The sequence below is a fragment of the Callionymus lyra genome, chromosome 11 (assembly GCF_982586985.1).
Source record: "Callionymus lyra chromosome 11, fCalLyr1.hap1.1, whole genome shotgun sequence".
NCBI lineage: Eukaryota > Metazoa > Chordata > Actinopteri > Syngnathiformes > Callionymidae > Callionymus > Callionymus lyra.
The window spans coordinates 10,628,056-10,643,100 of record NC_141828.1 but is presented as its reverse complement, the minus strand read 5'-3'; the positions used below and the strand labels follow the sequence as shown (position 1 = coordinate 10,643,100).

The window sequence follows — 15,045 nt, the reverse complement described above, 5'->3', positions numbered from 1 at the left end:
TATTACTCGTCTCTATTGGTGATCTCATGCATTATTCACCAGGTTGTTATGTCCTTTATGAACAGTACAGTGAGTGCCTGTGGCAGGTCGTGATCTGTACATTCTGGGGAGCAAGTCTTCTGGGAAGAAGCAAGTCCTGTGTTGCCTTCTTGTACCATAATGTTCGCATCCGTTCAAGATGAAGAAAGAAATACGAAATGTATATGGTCTCATGCAACACTTCCTTTGCACTGCAGGGGTGAAGTGAGTGGACAGGTGAGGGGCGGGGTTAATGGAGGGGAGTGATAGTATACAGAGATGGGATTTGAAGGTGTAGAGAGGCGTGTCGTGCCTCGAGGGCCGACCTGCTGTTGTTTATTCTCCCCTTTCTTCTCAGAAATGAAATATAATCTCCGCCTGACTGTCTAAGTCAACAAGGGGAAGTATGACGTGGGGAGGAAGATGTTGTGACAGCGAGGCGGCGAGGACAGCACAACATTTAAGTGCGCAACATTAGTCATTTCATTCAAGTTGTGAAATCCCACCACGGTACAGAGCAACATCACAAAAGGTTTCAATGAGAGCTGAGAAAATCAAATTGTTGCTTTAAGCCCGGCTAAAATCAGACTTTTTAAAAAGGCATGTAAACACCTTAGTATGATTAAGAGAGACTGTGAACTGAAGACAATCTGAGTACATTTGAATCATTAGATTCTTATGACTCTACGTGTTTTATAAATACCAGTGCATCCAAATAGTCCTCAGGTTTGCCAATATTTTCGCGCACTCCACGAGTACACAAACCTGTTGTGTTGTGGATCAAGGTGAAGTCGATACCATTGTGTATATTTGGCAGCAACCAACTACAATCTTGTACTCCAGCATTTACGTAATGAAGTGGTTTTAACGACATCATACAGATACTAGCACAAACAGAAAGCATCTCAACCACGTCTCTACTTTGGGAATATTTAAAATATAAACTTGATCGGATTGCTTTGATTTTTTCAGAGCTCCTGTTGGACGACATCTATGTTTAACCTGACGCAGCCAAACAACAAAAGCTTCTTGGTAAAGGTCATTACATTGACAGATATTCAATAATTATAGCAATATGAAGAAACAAACTCATTAATAAAGAAGGGGTCTCTGTCCCACCCATCTTAATGAAGGTGAAATTATTCTACGCTTCATTTATGTTTGGAGTAAGACAGGGGTTAGACTTCTGATCGTAATGGAGCTTCTGTCTTAGTCCAGCTGCTATGCACGGAAACTTGGTTGATGACGTCAAATACATCAGGAATGAAAGCGGTCCAGAGACTCTGGACTACAGAGAGAGATGGTCCCTTACAGCCCTCAACAAAGGGACCACAGTGTTTTCTTTGCATGAGAAGGGGGGATTTGCTCCTGTGTGTGAAGTGGCCCTGTGCTGGTGAACCCAAGTACTGAGAGAACTGAAGTTTCCAGACACAAAGATTTTCCAGGACGACGGAGCGACGGCCCACGACCAAGGTGACACTCGGGAGGATAAAGCATGGCGACAGAGCACGAGTGGGAAGTTAAACTTGTCTTTGCGGAGGTAAAAATTGACCCGCTGCTCCTGTGACTGGCTTCCGTGCTTAATCCAGCGGTCTTTGTGCCATCAGAGAGGCCCTAGAGTCGGGGATTAGCATGAGCTGAACTCACACGCGAGGATCAATGGAAGCGTACCTACCGACATAGGTGGCGATAGAAGTACGCAATTACATCTCACAGCTGTCAGCCTGGTCATTAAAAATACATTTGCACCTCGACTGTCACGATGAACCAAAAGAAACAAACGCCCGAAAGAATAGAAATAAACATTAAAAGGCAGAGAGACTGCACATACCTCTCAGCATGAAATCAAATGAATAAAGTAAATGTTATGACCAACTGATCAAAAGATAACCTTTGCTCTGCTGCATTACAATTTCAATAAGTAAGTTAGTAAGTCATTTATATTTGCAAAGCACCTTTTACAGACCATGGTCACAAATCACTTTAACAAAAGAACAATACAGTTAAAAAAAATACAAATGTAAAAACTATAAAAGGTCAAGACAAGATAGAGACATACACAGCATCACCAGGAAAGTTAAGAAAAAGCACAAATAAAAAGTACTTAAGATGCTTTTTAAAGGAGTCAGTAGACTCCATCAAACACAGAGGGAGAGGAAGATCATTCCAAAGCTCAGGAGCAATAGTCTGGAAGGACCATCAGCAGAAGACCGAGAGCCCAAGCTTTGGTGTAAGGCTAGATCACTGATGTAAAGTGGAGCCAGACCATGAATAGATCTGAAAGTTAAAACTAGAATTAAAAAAATTGATCCTGAAAGAAACTGGCAGCCAGTGAGAGTTTTAAGGATTGGGAAATGCGAGTTCTCCTACTAGAGCGATCAACTGAACGAAATACGTAAGAGAAGGTTAGCCCATTATTTGATTCTATGCTGTAATATATAAAAGTTAACTTTCCAGTTATTTTAGCTAGTTTTGGACAGGGCTGAGTAAACCACAATGAAATTAACTTTGAAAATGTTTTGAAAACCGATTCATAAAGGTTTAGATATATATTTAACAAAAAATGTATTAAAAAGAACGAAACCACCAAGAAGAGAAAAATAATTAACTAAATGTTGACTCTATCAATTATTCTATTCTGTCTCATGTATGTTTTGGTCATGGAAAGGAATAGAAGAAGACTTTTGTGATGCAAAAAAAAAAGGATTCTGAATTGAAGATTCCAACATTTAGCTTTTGTTTCTACCCAAAATTAGAGTCTTTCAACCAAGGTCATAGAAAGGGCTCCATCAAAGCCGTCTCATGTTGCTTTTGAGAAATTCAATTTAAACAGGACGGATCTGGACACTTAGACATCTAAACAAGAAGAAAACAATCTTACAAGGCTGGTTTCAGACATTTTAGAAGGTAAGAAAAGTGAAAAGACTTGGAGTAAAACCATTTACAAAGAGCTGGTAAAATAGGTGAGTTTTTTTGAGAAGAACAAAAGTCTGTTGTTACATAAGAGCCGAGAAACTGATCCATCCCAGCGCTGCTCTTTGACTAAGTGCTCATATACACATCCAGTTTCAAAAGAGTCCTCCTCCAGCCTCGCTAGTTTTGTTCAGGAGGGATTGGGGAAGAACAGTTGGTGACGGCTGCACAATCATTCCATTCATTCATCGCCCCACATCTTCAAACAGATAAGATGTTTTGTGTTCGTCTTTGTGAGGTTAGCGTTGCTTAACCACTTGAGATTAGGGATTGTCAGCATTAGTTACATAATTAGATTGCCTTCTCAAACTCGAGTTACTGACTAGGAAAATACAACAACGATGGTCCTTTTGACAATCAAAAGTTGTGTAAAGGACCAGTCGTTTTTCCTACTCTGGACGTCTGCAGTCTTTAAAAAGAAGGCAGAAGGTTGTGGGATCAATGGGTTCTTTGATATCTGCTGTGCTGCTGCACTTAAAAAAGAGGTTATGAGGAAACAGCCAAATTAAAGAGGCCAAGACTCTCCAGTCATCTATAATCTCTCCATCATCTCCTCACATTCATCTCAATATTCTGCACGACTTTGATCCAAATGTTTGTTTAATGTTTCACGATTTTTCGTGTCGTTTCAGTGGGCCATTATTGTCCAACTCTACGACACTATTTTATATATTTTTTATTTTGTGAAATCTCGGCGAACGAGAGGTTACGAGAGTGTAGTCCATTATGACGTAATAATGGCTTCACTCCTTCTCCAACCAGCTGTGATCACACCCCTTGTTTTTTTTTTATAAAATGATCCTTTGGAGGTAGAGACTCTCGGAATGATGATGCGAGATGACAAACCTCGATGCTTGACCAATCACAGCAGACTGGTGATGGTTATGGTAAAAAGTATTTTCAGTGGGCGGGGCTTAAGATCATTTTCTAATGTAAATATTTCAATGATAAGAGAGTTTTGTACAAACAGACACATACTGACGATACAATAAAGTCCTATTTAAGAGACAAAACTAATTTAACACATTAGTTGCTCTTTAACTATAAAATCAAAGCTATAAAGATTATAACATGCAATAATCTTTATTCTTTAACCATCAGACGTTAGGCAAACAAAACAAGTCCCTTGGTTTGGCTGCACTCAAAAACGAAGACAATAACAGGTGATGTGTCGCAAATGGCCCATCAGCCACATCCCAGTTTCTTCGGGCATGAGGCGGGGGGACAACCTGGAAAGGAAGTCGGTCGCAGGGCACAGAAAGACAGGCAACCATTCATACTCATTCCTATGGACAATTTCCCCAAGTTCCTAATCGACCTCTGTATGGTTTGTGGGAGGAAACTCGGAGTGTCCGGAGTAACCAATTTTCAATTTAATTGTAAACAACTTCATAAAAGTGAAACAAGACCCTTGGCAGAGGTATGATAGATGTTGAGCGTGAGAAAATGTGTTTGATTTGAATTGGAGCAACTTTTTCTTATTCTGAGCAGCAAGAGTAGCTAGAAAACAGCTAAGTGACACTTTGTTCAACAGGAGACGTGGAAAACTGGTTTGGTTGGTCGCCCAACTCGGAACTCTTAATGAGGCTTCAGAATAAATTAATCTCTTCGCTGCATCTTAGGAAAGTAATGAGCGTTTTGTTAGAGTACAAATGTCATTTTCAAGAAAGTTCCAGGGCAGGGACAGAAAATATGGTTCTAATAAAAGGAGTAATCGAACAACAAGTGTCGCCTTCTTCAGTCAACAAGTGTTGGCATCATGAGGCGGGTTAAATGAGGAGCGATGGCAGCGGAAAGCGTTAGAATGTCAATCATTACTGAGGGCTGTGAAAAAAAACAGTGGCGGAGCAGGACTGGCAGCGCGTCTTTACAACGTCTGCCAAGACGTGACAACCTGGGCGGCACACAGGAAAACAGGTGACAAGTTTTCTCACGGCATCGCCGCACTACGTAAACAGTTACCCTCAGACATAAACTTCCTCGCAAAAGAGCTTGGCAACCGGCGCCGGGCCGTCACCTCCTCCCAAGCCTCCATAACGCTCGGGCCCAGACGCCGTTTCTGCTGCGTTTTTAAGAGCCTTGTAAATTCCATCAGTGGATATAGGATTAAATATTAAGCTTTTCCAAAGCCGTTGGTGGTAATTAACTAAACAAACTCGGCCTTCCGTTTTGCCCGACGAGCGCTGCAGTACGAGCACGAAGCTGACGCTAATTATTTCCCAACGACGAGTGCGAACACGAGCGCTGGCTCCGAGTCGACGGTCGGGGTCCGTTTTCCACACGCATGTGTACACAGAGTCACCGCAACAGCTAAATTACAGGAAATGAAATTAGCAGCGACATACACCAGAGGAAAAAAATCGATCAATGTTCACACGTTTGAAATTGAATTCCGTTTTTTTTCCCATTTGTTTTTGTTTTTTTCATTTGCATTCTGATCTGATCTGGTGAGATCTTCATCTCTTGACGTCTGTCGTCCTCGTGAGAGCGGCAGTCAAGTTTTGACATGAGCCGTGTATCGGAGGAGGAATGCAACGGCGGAGGCCGGAGATTACGCCGATCTCCACCAGGTGATTTCTACACATAATTAATAAAGATGGATTCAAAAACAAGCACGATCAGCAGAAGAGTTTCTCCTCAATATTCTCAGTGGAATGAGCTTCACACCGAATGGTCGTCCACACATCTGTCTTGATGCATTTTAATACTTTAGTAACGGTCAAACATTTCTAAACTTTTTTTTTTCTGTCCTTAGATTAAAATCTTGTAAAAATAATTGAAAATAAACTACTACATTTTTTTTATGGCATGAAAAACTTTCCCGTTTTCATCCCAACTACAAAAAATTTGTTCTGACGGAAATCTAAAAAAAATCGTCATTAATCTCATTGCAGTTGTTCCGGTTGGAGCCAATCGTACTGAGAGGAGTCAACCAGGCCTGTGTTTACATTCCTCAAAGTGGATGTGATGGTATCAGGTGGATGAGGGGGGGGGGGTTCATTGTGGAGGGGAGAAACTATTATCTCACGAACTCGCACGCCTGTCGAGAACATCATGGCACTCTGCTGAAAACTGATATTTTCGCCCATCTGCAAAAAGCACTGGACCAACACATCCAATAAATACCCAGTTCTTCATGGTCCAAACTTTGAGTGAGAGAAGCGGCAGCTCGGGGCGGCCGTGTCAGTCAAACACCCCCCCCCCCCCCATGACACCTCATCCTGGGAAAGTACCTGTCCTCTGTTTTCGCTTGGTCTCATAGCATGAAGTGAAATGTTTAACAGGATTAGAAGTCAACCAAGAGAGATTTAAACAACGAGGATTAACAACCGCGATTCACATGCCATCACAACTGCTTCGAGGGGGAACTTTAAACTTCAAGCATGTGTCAATCTGAGAGGAAAGATGGCAGCGTCCAGCGGAGGCCGTTGAAATATACACACATGGGCAATAATCACATTCAGGCTGCGGTTTGCACGGCTCAAGAGATCTGTTTTGTGGTGTGCAGAGGATGAATTTATAAGAAATACTGACTAAATATCTGACAAATAACCAGTACACCTCAAAGGTTTGCACTAGCTTGATGAAGAGTTCACTGAGAGGGAGTGAGACAAAGGTTATCATAAGAATAATGGTTTTCGAGCGTATTGAACTAGATGGGTTTATTGAGTAAACAGTAAGTCAGGCAGTGATTTTATCATATTTAGAAGCTCGCTTGCGAGTCTCACTGAAACTGAAGCACAGTTAAAAACAACTGTGTATTCACTTGTCAATTGGCATAAAAACTGGATAAGTTAAGTCCATTAGTTAAAGTTTGCAAGCATAGATATGTAAAAGCTTTCAAAAAGTTTTAATTATCATCTCATTTCATGTTTTTCCGGATTTTAAATGATGATCACATTATGGAAAAATACATTTATCTTAAAAAAAAAGGGACAAAAGCAGTGACTCATTACACAATTATAATCGATTCTTCAGCCAAATAAAAACATACAGCTGATGTGGATGTAGTGGTTTTGATTGTGTTGATAGTCGACCAACACGTTAGTTAAATAGAGTCACTAGTCTTGAACAATTTCAATGAACTCAGCCGTATATTCTGTATGTATAGAGAGTTTTAGAAAACTGCTTACCACAGATGACTTTCTGCACACATAGGATTCAGCCGCACAGCCTCTTCTCCGACTTTCTTTCCTAAGAGACATGAAAACTAGATTAGATTGAATTAAAACGCACGTTAATTTACTCCACTCGGATCAGCACAACAACTAATACCTTAAATTAGTGGAGGTGTCAGGTGTGGCAGATAATTTATAACCATTTAAAGGTTAAACAAACAAGGTGGAAATAACCTGCATAATGGAAAGTGTCATCTGGTCTAATAATAATCACAGAGTGAATGTCAAGGTGTCAAGTAAAGAGCACAGGAAATAACACTTTAAAAAAACAAAGTTTCTCACCATTATTTATAGAATACATGTTATAAAACAAAATGGTGCAAGTAGATAAGATTTTCTATTATATTTACCACTTTCCGCCCGGGTCTTCTTTTCTTCCAGCGTGGTGGCGACATCATGAACGTCGCAGTAGGCCCGGGTCAATCTCCAGAGAAAAACGGAGTTCTGTCCAAACTAGAAAATGCAGAAAATATATGAGTCATGTGGTCAAGTATAGATGAGACCAGCTTGAAAGCAAACCTCTTCTCTGTGCTGCAGGAGGAGATGCAGACTCTCCTTTTTGTCAGATTCGCTGCCCTTGTGCAAACAGTCGATCCTCTCGAGAAGGTTGACTAGTTTATCCTCCTTTAACTGCTGCTCTTCATCACTCTGTTCTTTATCACTTAGGTCCTCGTCCTCGGAGTCCGTCAGTGCAGTAATGTACCTGCAATAAATGAGAATAAGTTGAATCTCCTATTGTATCAATCAACATTCTTGATCACACCACTTGTACTTCTCGTACTGCTTGATTGGTTTCAATAGAATAAAAAAAAACACGCTGACTCAAAACCATCGATCCAGACTGTCTCCATCAAGAAAATCAGCCCAGGGTGAAATCCTGCTCAACGGTAGCTCAAATCGTAAACATCGTGATTCCATTAAACAGGCTTTTTCTGATCTTTTTATGCATGTTGTGATTACCAATTATCTATTCAGACCGGAAGGCGACTTGAAGGAGACTCGTCAGGGTGCGGCCCCCCCACCAACACTTGTTTTGACGTTTAATGGTGCCCTTTCAACTACCGCAAGTATGATCCGAAATCCCTGAGCTTGCACTTAAGACACAGTTGTAAAAAATGGTCCAGGTAAGAAATGAAAAACAACACACAAAGGGCAAAAATATGAACAACCTCAATTAAGCGTTGGCAGCGATGGAACGTGCGTCATTGGTGGTTAAGGGAATATTCTCGGCTGGCAGCCACAGTTCAGGGATGTGTCGGAGCGGGTCGCAGACAACAACATCACGGACCCGAACGCTGCTTCGTGCCAGAGGCTGCGTGCAGACTCCACCCCAGCAGTTGATAACACAGACTGGGTTTTCTACGAACTCTTTCCAGGTAGACCTCAAATTGATTATATTTTATCACCTTTTTTTACTGCCAAAAATGTTATAATACACAGTTTCTTAAAGTGCACCACAGTTTTGATCACTGCTGTACGCCCTAAAACCACCTCCACCCAAACATAGAAAAGATTCAGCTGCACATGCGTCAAGCGTTAACAGGCTCCTAAATACAATAAGTGCAAAAAAAAACAACTGTTCTTTGGTGAAACAGCCTTTTAAAAATGTATTGCAAGCGCATCAATATTGATGGTGAACTTTTCTAAAACACACAAAGCTGGAGTGGTGAGTTTAAAGATAGGGAGTGTGACAAACAACCGAGGTAATATCTAGGTTTGCTAGTTTTGTAAGCAAGAGTAAGAAGACAACCAACGACAGTTGGTCATTAGGACATTTAACATGTTTAACATGCTAGAACGCGTAGGTCCTTTTAATTAAAACCCGACCAAAGTTTATTGACTGTCCATTTTTCTCCAGATTACGTTTTCAATATCAAACAATTCTAATGTGAAAATACTTTTTCAAAATGTTTACATTTCGTTTTATTATTTATTTATGATAGGAAGTGATGTATCCAAAGTGTAATGGAAAAAATGTACTGCAACTAAAAGACATCTTTCTTAAGGAAGAGCAAGTTTAAGGACATAAGCTACTCAAGGAGGCTGTGATTTAAGGAAGGATTAAAGGTTCAGTCATCCATTGGAAGAACATGTTCCTCTGGCGGTTTAGCAAAGTTAAAAAAGGTTTAAAAAGTTCCAGCTTTAGAAACACAGAAAGATCTTTGGTGGAGCTGGTGCAATTATTACTGGAGTGGGAAGTCTACCAACAACATCAATATCCATTTAGATTCTTATTCATCAAGGTCATGGTCATCCAGAAAGCTCCAAATAAAGGAAACTGTGAAGAAGTCTCTTGGATGAGAGGTGAACAGTCTCCTTAAAACTCTACAAAGTCCACTTGTCCTCGCTTTAAAACTTTCTGGATAAGTGGAACATTGTTACTTTCTTAGCTCCTCCTCTCGTATTATCGGTTGTAGCTTCGCCAAAGCGGCGGCTAGCATAGTTGTACATGAGCTTTATTCCTCTTTGGAAACCTAGACTTTATTGAATCTTAGTTTAAATCTTGATCTGTCTTTGTACTGTCATTTCGGGATCGAATGGCAAATCCAAGCCGCAATCCTGCTCTAAATACTAACCCTTGAGCAAACCTCAGAAGATCAAACCGATTATTGTGAAATGCACTGCAGCTTAAGGAAATCTGAATGGGTGTGCGTTCATCTTTGGACTGTCAGAACTGGTCTTCGGCAACGAGGGATGCACTGGAAAAACCAGACTGGGCTTCAGTTGTGGTAAGACGGACAATTTTTTTTTTTGGGACCCGTGTCATTCATTCATTCACTCGCTAATTCATTCAGCCTTTTGTCCTTTTATTCATACGGCCGTCTGTTTTATCTGCCTCCCTGCAGTTATTTACTCAGCGGAGCTGGAGAGACTGGCAACACAGTACTGAGAGATCAGCGCATTCCTGTCACGCCATTCCACGGCTCATGAATCAGTTGAAAGACGGTGGACGCGAAGATCCATTTCTATTGATGCGCGTGTTTGTATTACATAAAGAGTATACTTACGATTGTGCATGAACAGTATCATCGTTGTGGTGTTGCCAGACTGAACATGTCTTAATATCTGAACCTAGTTGACACAAAATTGTTTTGAGCTTCTTATTTATTGGTATTTTTTTTTTTCCGTTGTCATTAGTTGATGTGACTTTAGTCAACAGATAAACGGACATTAAAGCTTTTGCATAACATTTACCAAGACATAAAGTTGAGCTTTTTTTTTTGTCATTGGCCTGGTATTATGCAATACTTTTATTACACAAGGGGCCATTGGAAACTTGAGCACAGTCCAGGTTGTTGACATGTCAAAGTGTATACTTATTGAACAACAATTTAATTCCTACTTGTGTTTACTTAAAATTGAACAACTTTGTTGGCCAATAGAATGAAAACAATTTGAGGCAATCTTTAGATACAATTTAAATTAGCGTTGAAATTAATATCAGACCAATTTTAAGGTATTTAATGCAGATTTGGACAGAATTTGGACCTCTTTGGACTCAAAACCAGTTGTTCAGTTGGTTTGTCTTTAACAAAAATGCAAAGCGGATAGTTTTTTTTAGCTGGCTTATCCCTTGTGCGTTAAACAAATGTGTTGAAGGTATCCCTTGTGTTGTCTCTGGGTCAAAGTGACCCGGTGCCCAAATACAAAAATGTTTGTTGTCGAGGTGAACGACCTGACCTCCCTTGCTTCCATTAATAAATATTCAGTGGTGGAGGTCGTTCACCTCGACCCAGAGACGACACAAGGGATACCACAAACACATTTGTTTTCAGACCACTGGGTCATCTTGAACCAGAGATATCACAAGGGTTAACGACTTTTAAAACGTCATCATGGAGAACTCAAAAAATATATCATCCTGATTTCTATGGAAACAACACTATAAGTCATATAATTCCACGCTCTTTTTGAAGTGTAAAACATCAGAATCCATTTAAGAAAAATCATGGTTCAAGACGTTCAACATCCCAAAGAAAAAAGAATAGAATACAAAATCATAAAAAACAATTATAAACATGTAGAAATGCACCTGCAACCCTCAGGTAAAGGTCGAGTCTTAGACAATTGGGCATCGGTGACAATTTTTTGGAGAGCAGTAATCCATAGCGGTCAAAACTTTCAGAATAATAAAAATGTGTTTACCACCATGGTCACGCATTAAGAAGTGATATCAAGCTTCAGGGTTTCATTTTCAGCACTAAGTGTGTTCACCAGGGAAGACTGGCTATTCAACAGCCCAGGAGGCATCGATGGGAGCTTTCAATGGAGCCGAGACAAGCTCCCCGGTGACATCATTCAAAACAAAGCAGAGTTACCATCCCAACAGCACTGCAACAGTGAACATGCAGCTTCGCTCTTTCACTCGTAGCTGTGGCGACGCAAACGGCAGGAGACTTCACCCTTTCGACTAGAGAGATTTACATCCTTTTCTTTGGTCTTTTTGCACAACAAGCCGTTTAACATCCATCCTCTACAAAAGCTGTTTGTTTCTTCCCCTTTAAATATTTGCCAAAAGCAAGAAGCTTATGAGAAAATATCAATTAAAACCACAGTATTCAACAGCACTGTAACAATATTTAAAGAATAAATACATATTAATTGTCTTTTTTGCTTTCGTTATTTGTTAAAAAAAAAAAAAAAACATTGTTTTATTTATATTTACAATTAACATGCAAATATTCACGGTGTTTATTCATTTTGTTGCAATTAAACCTTTGGTTGCTAGATGGCAGTAATCACTACGTCCTCTGCAGCTAAATGAACAAGGAAATCCTGCAAGATCCCAGTGATGACTGAGGACGAGAGGATACAGTGGACTCCGGGAGCTTTTAAAGCTGATGTTTGAACATATTTTGTTTTCAAAACAAATGCAGAATTCACAGACCACATGACTCTTGATAAAGTCTTAACTGCCTTCAACACCAGAGTCAAGTACTCGACAACACTACACATTTGTGCTTGTTCCTACAGTACTGGATACATATCATATTATTAGATTATTGCCAATAAAAAGCCCTGTTCTTGGGTGAATGATCCAATACGATATCCGGTATAAGTGGTGACAAGAATAACGAAAAATGTAACCAGATACAACAGCAATGGAAGCAATTATGCTTTTTATTCTAGAACTATAATAAGCATCAAATATTTTTCAAGTCAACACTCGTACTATCATTAACCAGTTGTATTCCACACTACCACCACTAGATGTCTGCAAAAAGAAAAGGCTTAGAGACAAGTTGTAGAACAGATAATATTCCTGCAACTGAAGTATTATTTATATACTGTGTTCATGTTCTTTTGTGTTTCCCCGAAGCCGCTGCTGTCATATTGTGGACAGCTGTGCTGAAAAAGCCAGTTGACGTCAGAGTTGTTTCACTTAAGCTTTTAATCACACGTCAGACAATTAACTTCTTTACTCGTTTTTAAACATTCGTGAGTGTGTTGATCAGGCTTGCCCGTCCTAAACAAACGCTTTTATCTTCTTGAATCAACAACTCTCCCAAAGTCACAACTTCTCGTTCGCTGAAAAAGGATGACGAGAAAAGTGCTAATGTCTTTGCTTTACGCCGCTATAATGTGAAAAAAAACTCAGTAAGAACTGTTTTGCAGAATGACAAGTTGCTACAGGACATGTTAAGTGCGGGTTGATTGATGGGTCTGCGAAGATTTAGCTGAGAGGAAGCCACTGTGACATGTGAGGAGTGAACTAAACAGGTGAAACGGTCAACCTTTCACATTTTCTCATGTTTGATCATTGACACTCTCCGGCTCCGTCATTTTGACATTATGTCACCAACTCTGCTCCGCTTTTCTTCCGAGCTCTTCGGCGGATGTTTTTGCTTCATGACAGCTCAACTGCGAGAGCAGGCAGCGGGCCAAGATCCCTCGCAAAAGGTTAGGAAAGCAATCTCAATAGAAATTAAAAAATCCTTAACACACGCATAAAACATTCTTCAGCATCGGAGAGGAGTTGAAACAGTCACTCAATGAGACATTTTGGCTCCATTTGACAAATTACACATAAGAAACTTGACAAAAACTGGTTCATACTTGCTTGACAGTTTTTTAACCTTCATTATTCACCACAAACTCAACAATTTCTGCCTTTTTGCCAAATCTAGAACAGGTTCAATTAATTTTGGAAGTGGCAACAACATAATTATTGTACACAAAGAACACTAATTGAAAATTCTACCGTCATTGTGCTATGGCTAGTTATTGTTGCTTTTCATTTTTATATTCAATTAGTGACGTTTTTACCTGTGCACGGCAATACAGAACACAAGCTTCAAAACATGGAGCTGAAGTTAACAATTCAACCAATGGCAGCGTGCATCAAATAAGTAGTTTCCAAGACACTAAACTGCTGAATTAAATGTTTGCAAACATACATTTTGTACTCTGCAATAAATACTCTAAAATGTGGCTAATCTATAAAGTATTCTCAGGCATTGGATTTCGACAAAAATGCAATTAGAATTACACAACCTTTCACATCTGACTCTGGGTTTACTCCAGCACACCTGAAGTGGTGAGGACGGATTAGGGGGCAACTACAAGAAAACCAAGGACAGAACCTCTGCACTTTATTTCCACTCTCCCTCCACACCCTCGTATAAATAACAGAGCAGTACAACATGCTCTCTAATTACAGTAGGTGTGGGTTTGATGAAATTTCTTTGAAAGTCGTGAAGACTTTGGTCTCAGTGAACATGTTTCATGTGGTCGACACTCCCATTTCTTAAAGATATTGGCATATTGAAGATTTACTTTGTTTAGCCAAAGCTAAGATCATAAATCATAATGACCAAAAATAACAAATCAAATATTACTTGTATTATTGTGAATATACTTGTATATGTGTATTTTAGTATACTTTTTAGAATGAAGAGGAAAACTTGTCTTGTTTTAAATTGGAAAAATACATTATTATATATATAATATATATATATATATATATATATATATATTATTGTGCAATAATATTAAAGAACTTCTGAAAAAAGTAATCGCATAATAAATGTTTCGATTTATGAAACTGCTAAACACAATAACGCCAACAACAATTAACATAATAAAAACATTAACAATAATAATAAAAACAACAAAACCCTATCAAGCTGGAAAAACAAGTGATAACTTTAAATCCTAAATGCAAAATCTACTTATAATGAATCTACTCTAAAATATCACAGACCATTTCTAAAATTAATTCTCAGGTACAACAGCATTATTTATGATGTAGCCGTGATTTAATTTCATAACACCGTGTTATATGTACGCTACAAACGGGCTCGGTAAAATATGAACACACAAACACGTGAGTGATACTTAATCTGAGTTGAACTTGGTGTTCACTTGCGGTTCTTTGTGTTGTTGTAGTTGTAAGAAATGTGCTGGAGGCGCTTGACTAATCAAAGTAAGGAGAGCTGCATAGAAAGAAGGGAGGGAGGGATAGAGGGATAGAGGGATGGATGGCAGGCACTGTGATCTGGCGCTCGCTGCACATCAGACTGTGTCGGGTGTAAAAAGTTGCTTGAGGTGTCTACTTGGCAACACAATACACATCCTACCGAGCGAGCACACCAGGTGACGCTCATGAGAAAGCCTCCACTGGGTATGTCTGCGAGAAGATACCTCCAGAAGACACTCAGTGACATCCAAGACAAACTGCACTTTACCACGATGTGGCAGATGAATAGTTAAATCATCCTCACCGGGTCTTGGACCGAAAGATCTACTGTTTATGTTGACTGAGCTGGCTGGAGTTCAAGGCTCTTGGCTGGAGACGGAGGTGGTTGACTGGGCATGTGCTGCTCCTTGATTAGCGCTATGTTCACAACACACCCGGCGGCTAATGTGCAAAACC

The 15,045-nt window shown here is 39.8% G+C and overlaps 1 protein-coding gene across 1 annotated transcript in view; it reads right to left on the bottom strand.

Moving 5' to 3' along the window:
* Positions 1-15,045, bottom strand: part of rmdn2 (regulator of microtubule dynamics 2) — a 32,558-nt gene that overhangs the window by 11,098 nt on the left and 6,415 nt on the right. Inside the window, exons 4-6 of the mRNA XM_087802933.1 lie at positions 7,689-7,872; positions 7,520-7,622; positions 7,125-7,185 (exon numbers count right to left, since the gene is read on the bottom strand). Of these exons, the coding sequence (XP_087659059.1) occupies positions 7,125-7,185; positions 7,520-7,622; positions 7,689-7,872 (348 nt within the window). The remainder of the gene's footprint in view (positions 1-7,124; positions 7,186-7,519; positions 7,623-7,688; positions 7,873-15,045) is intronic.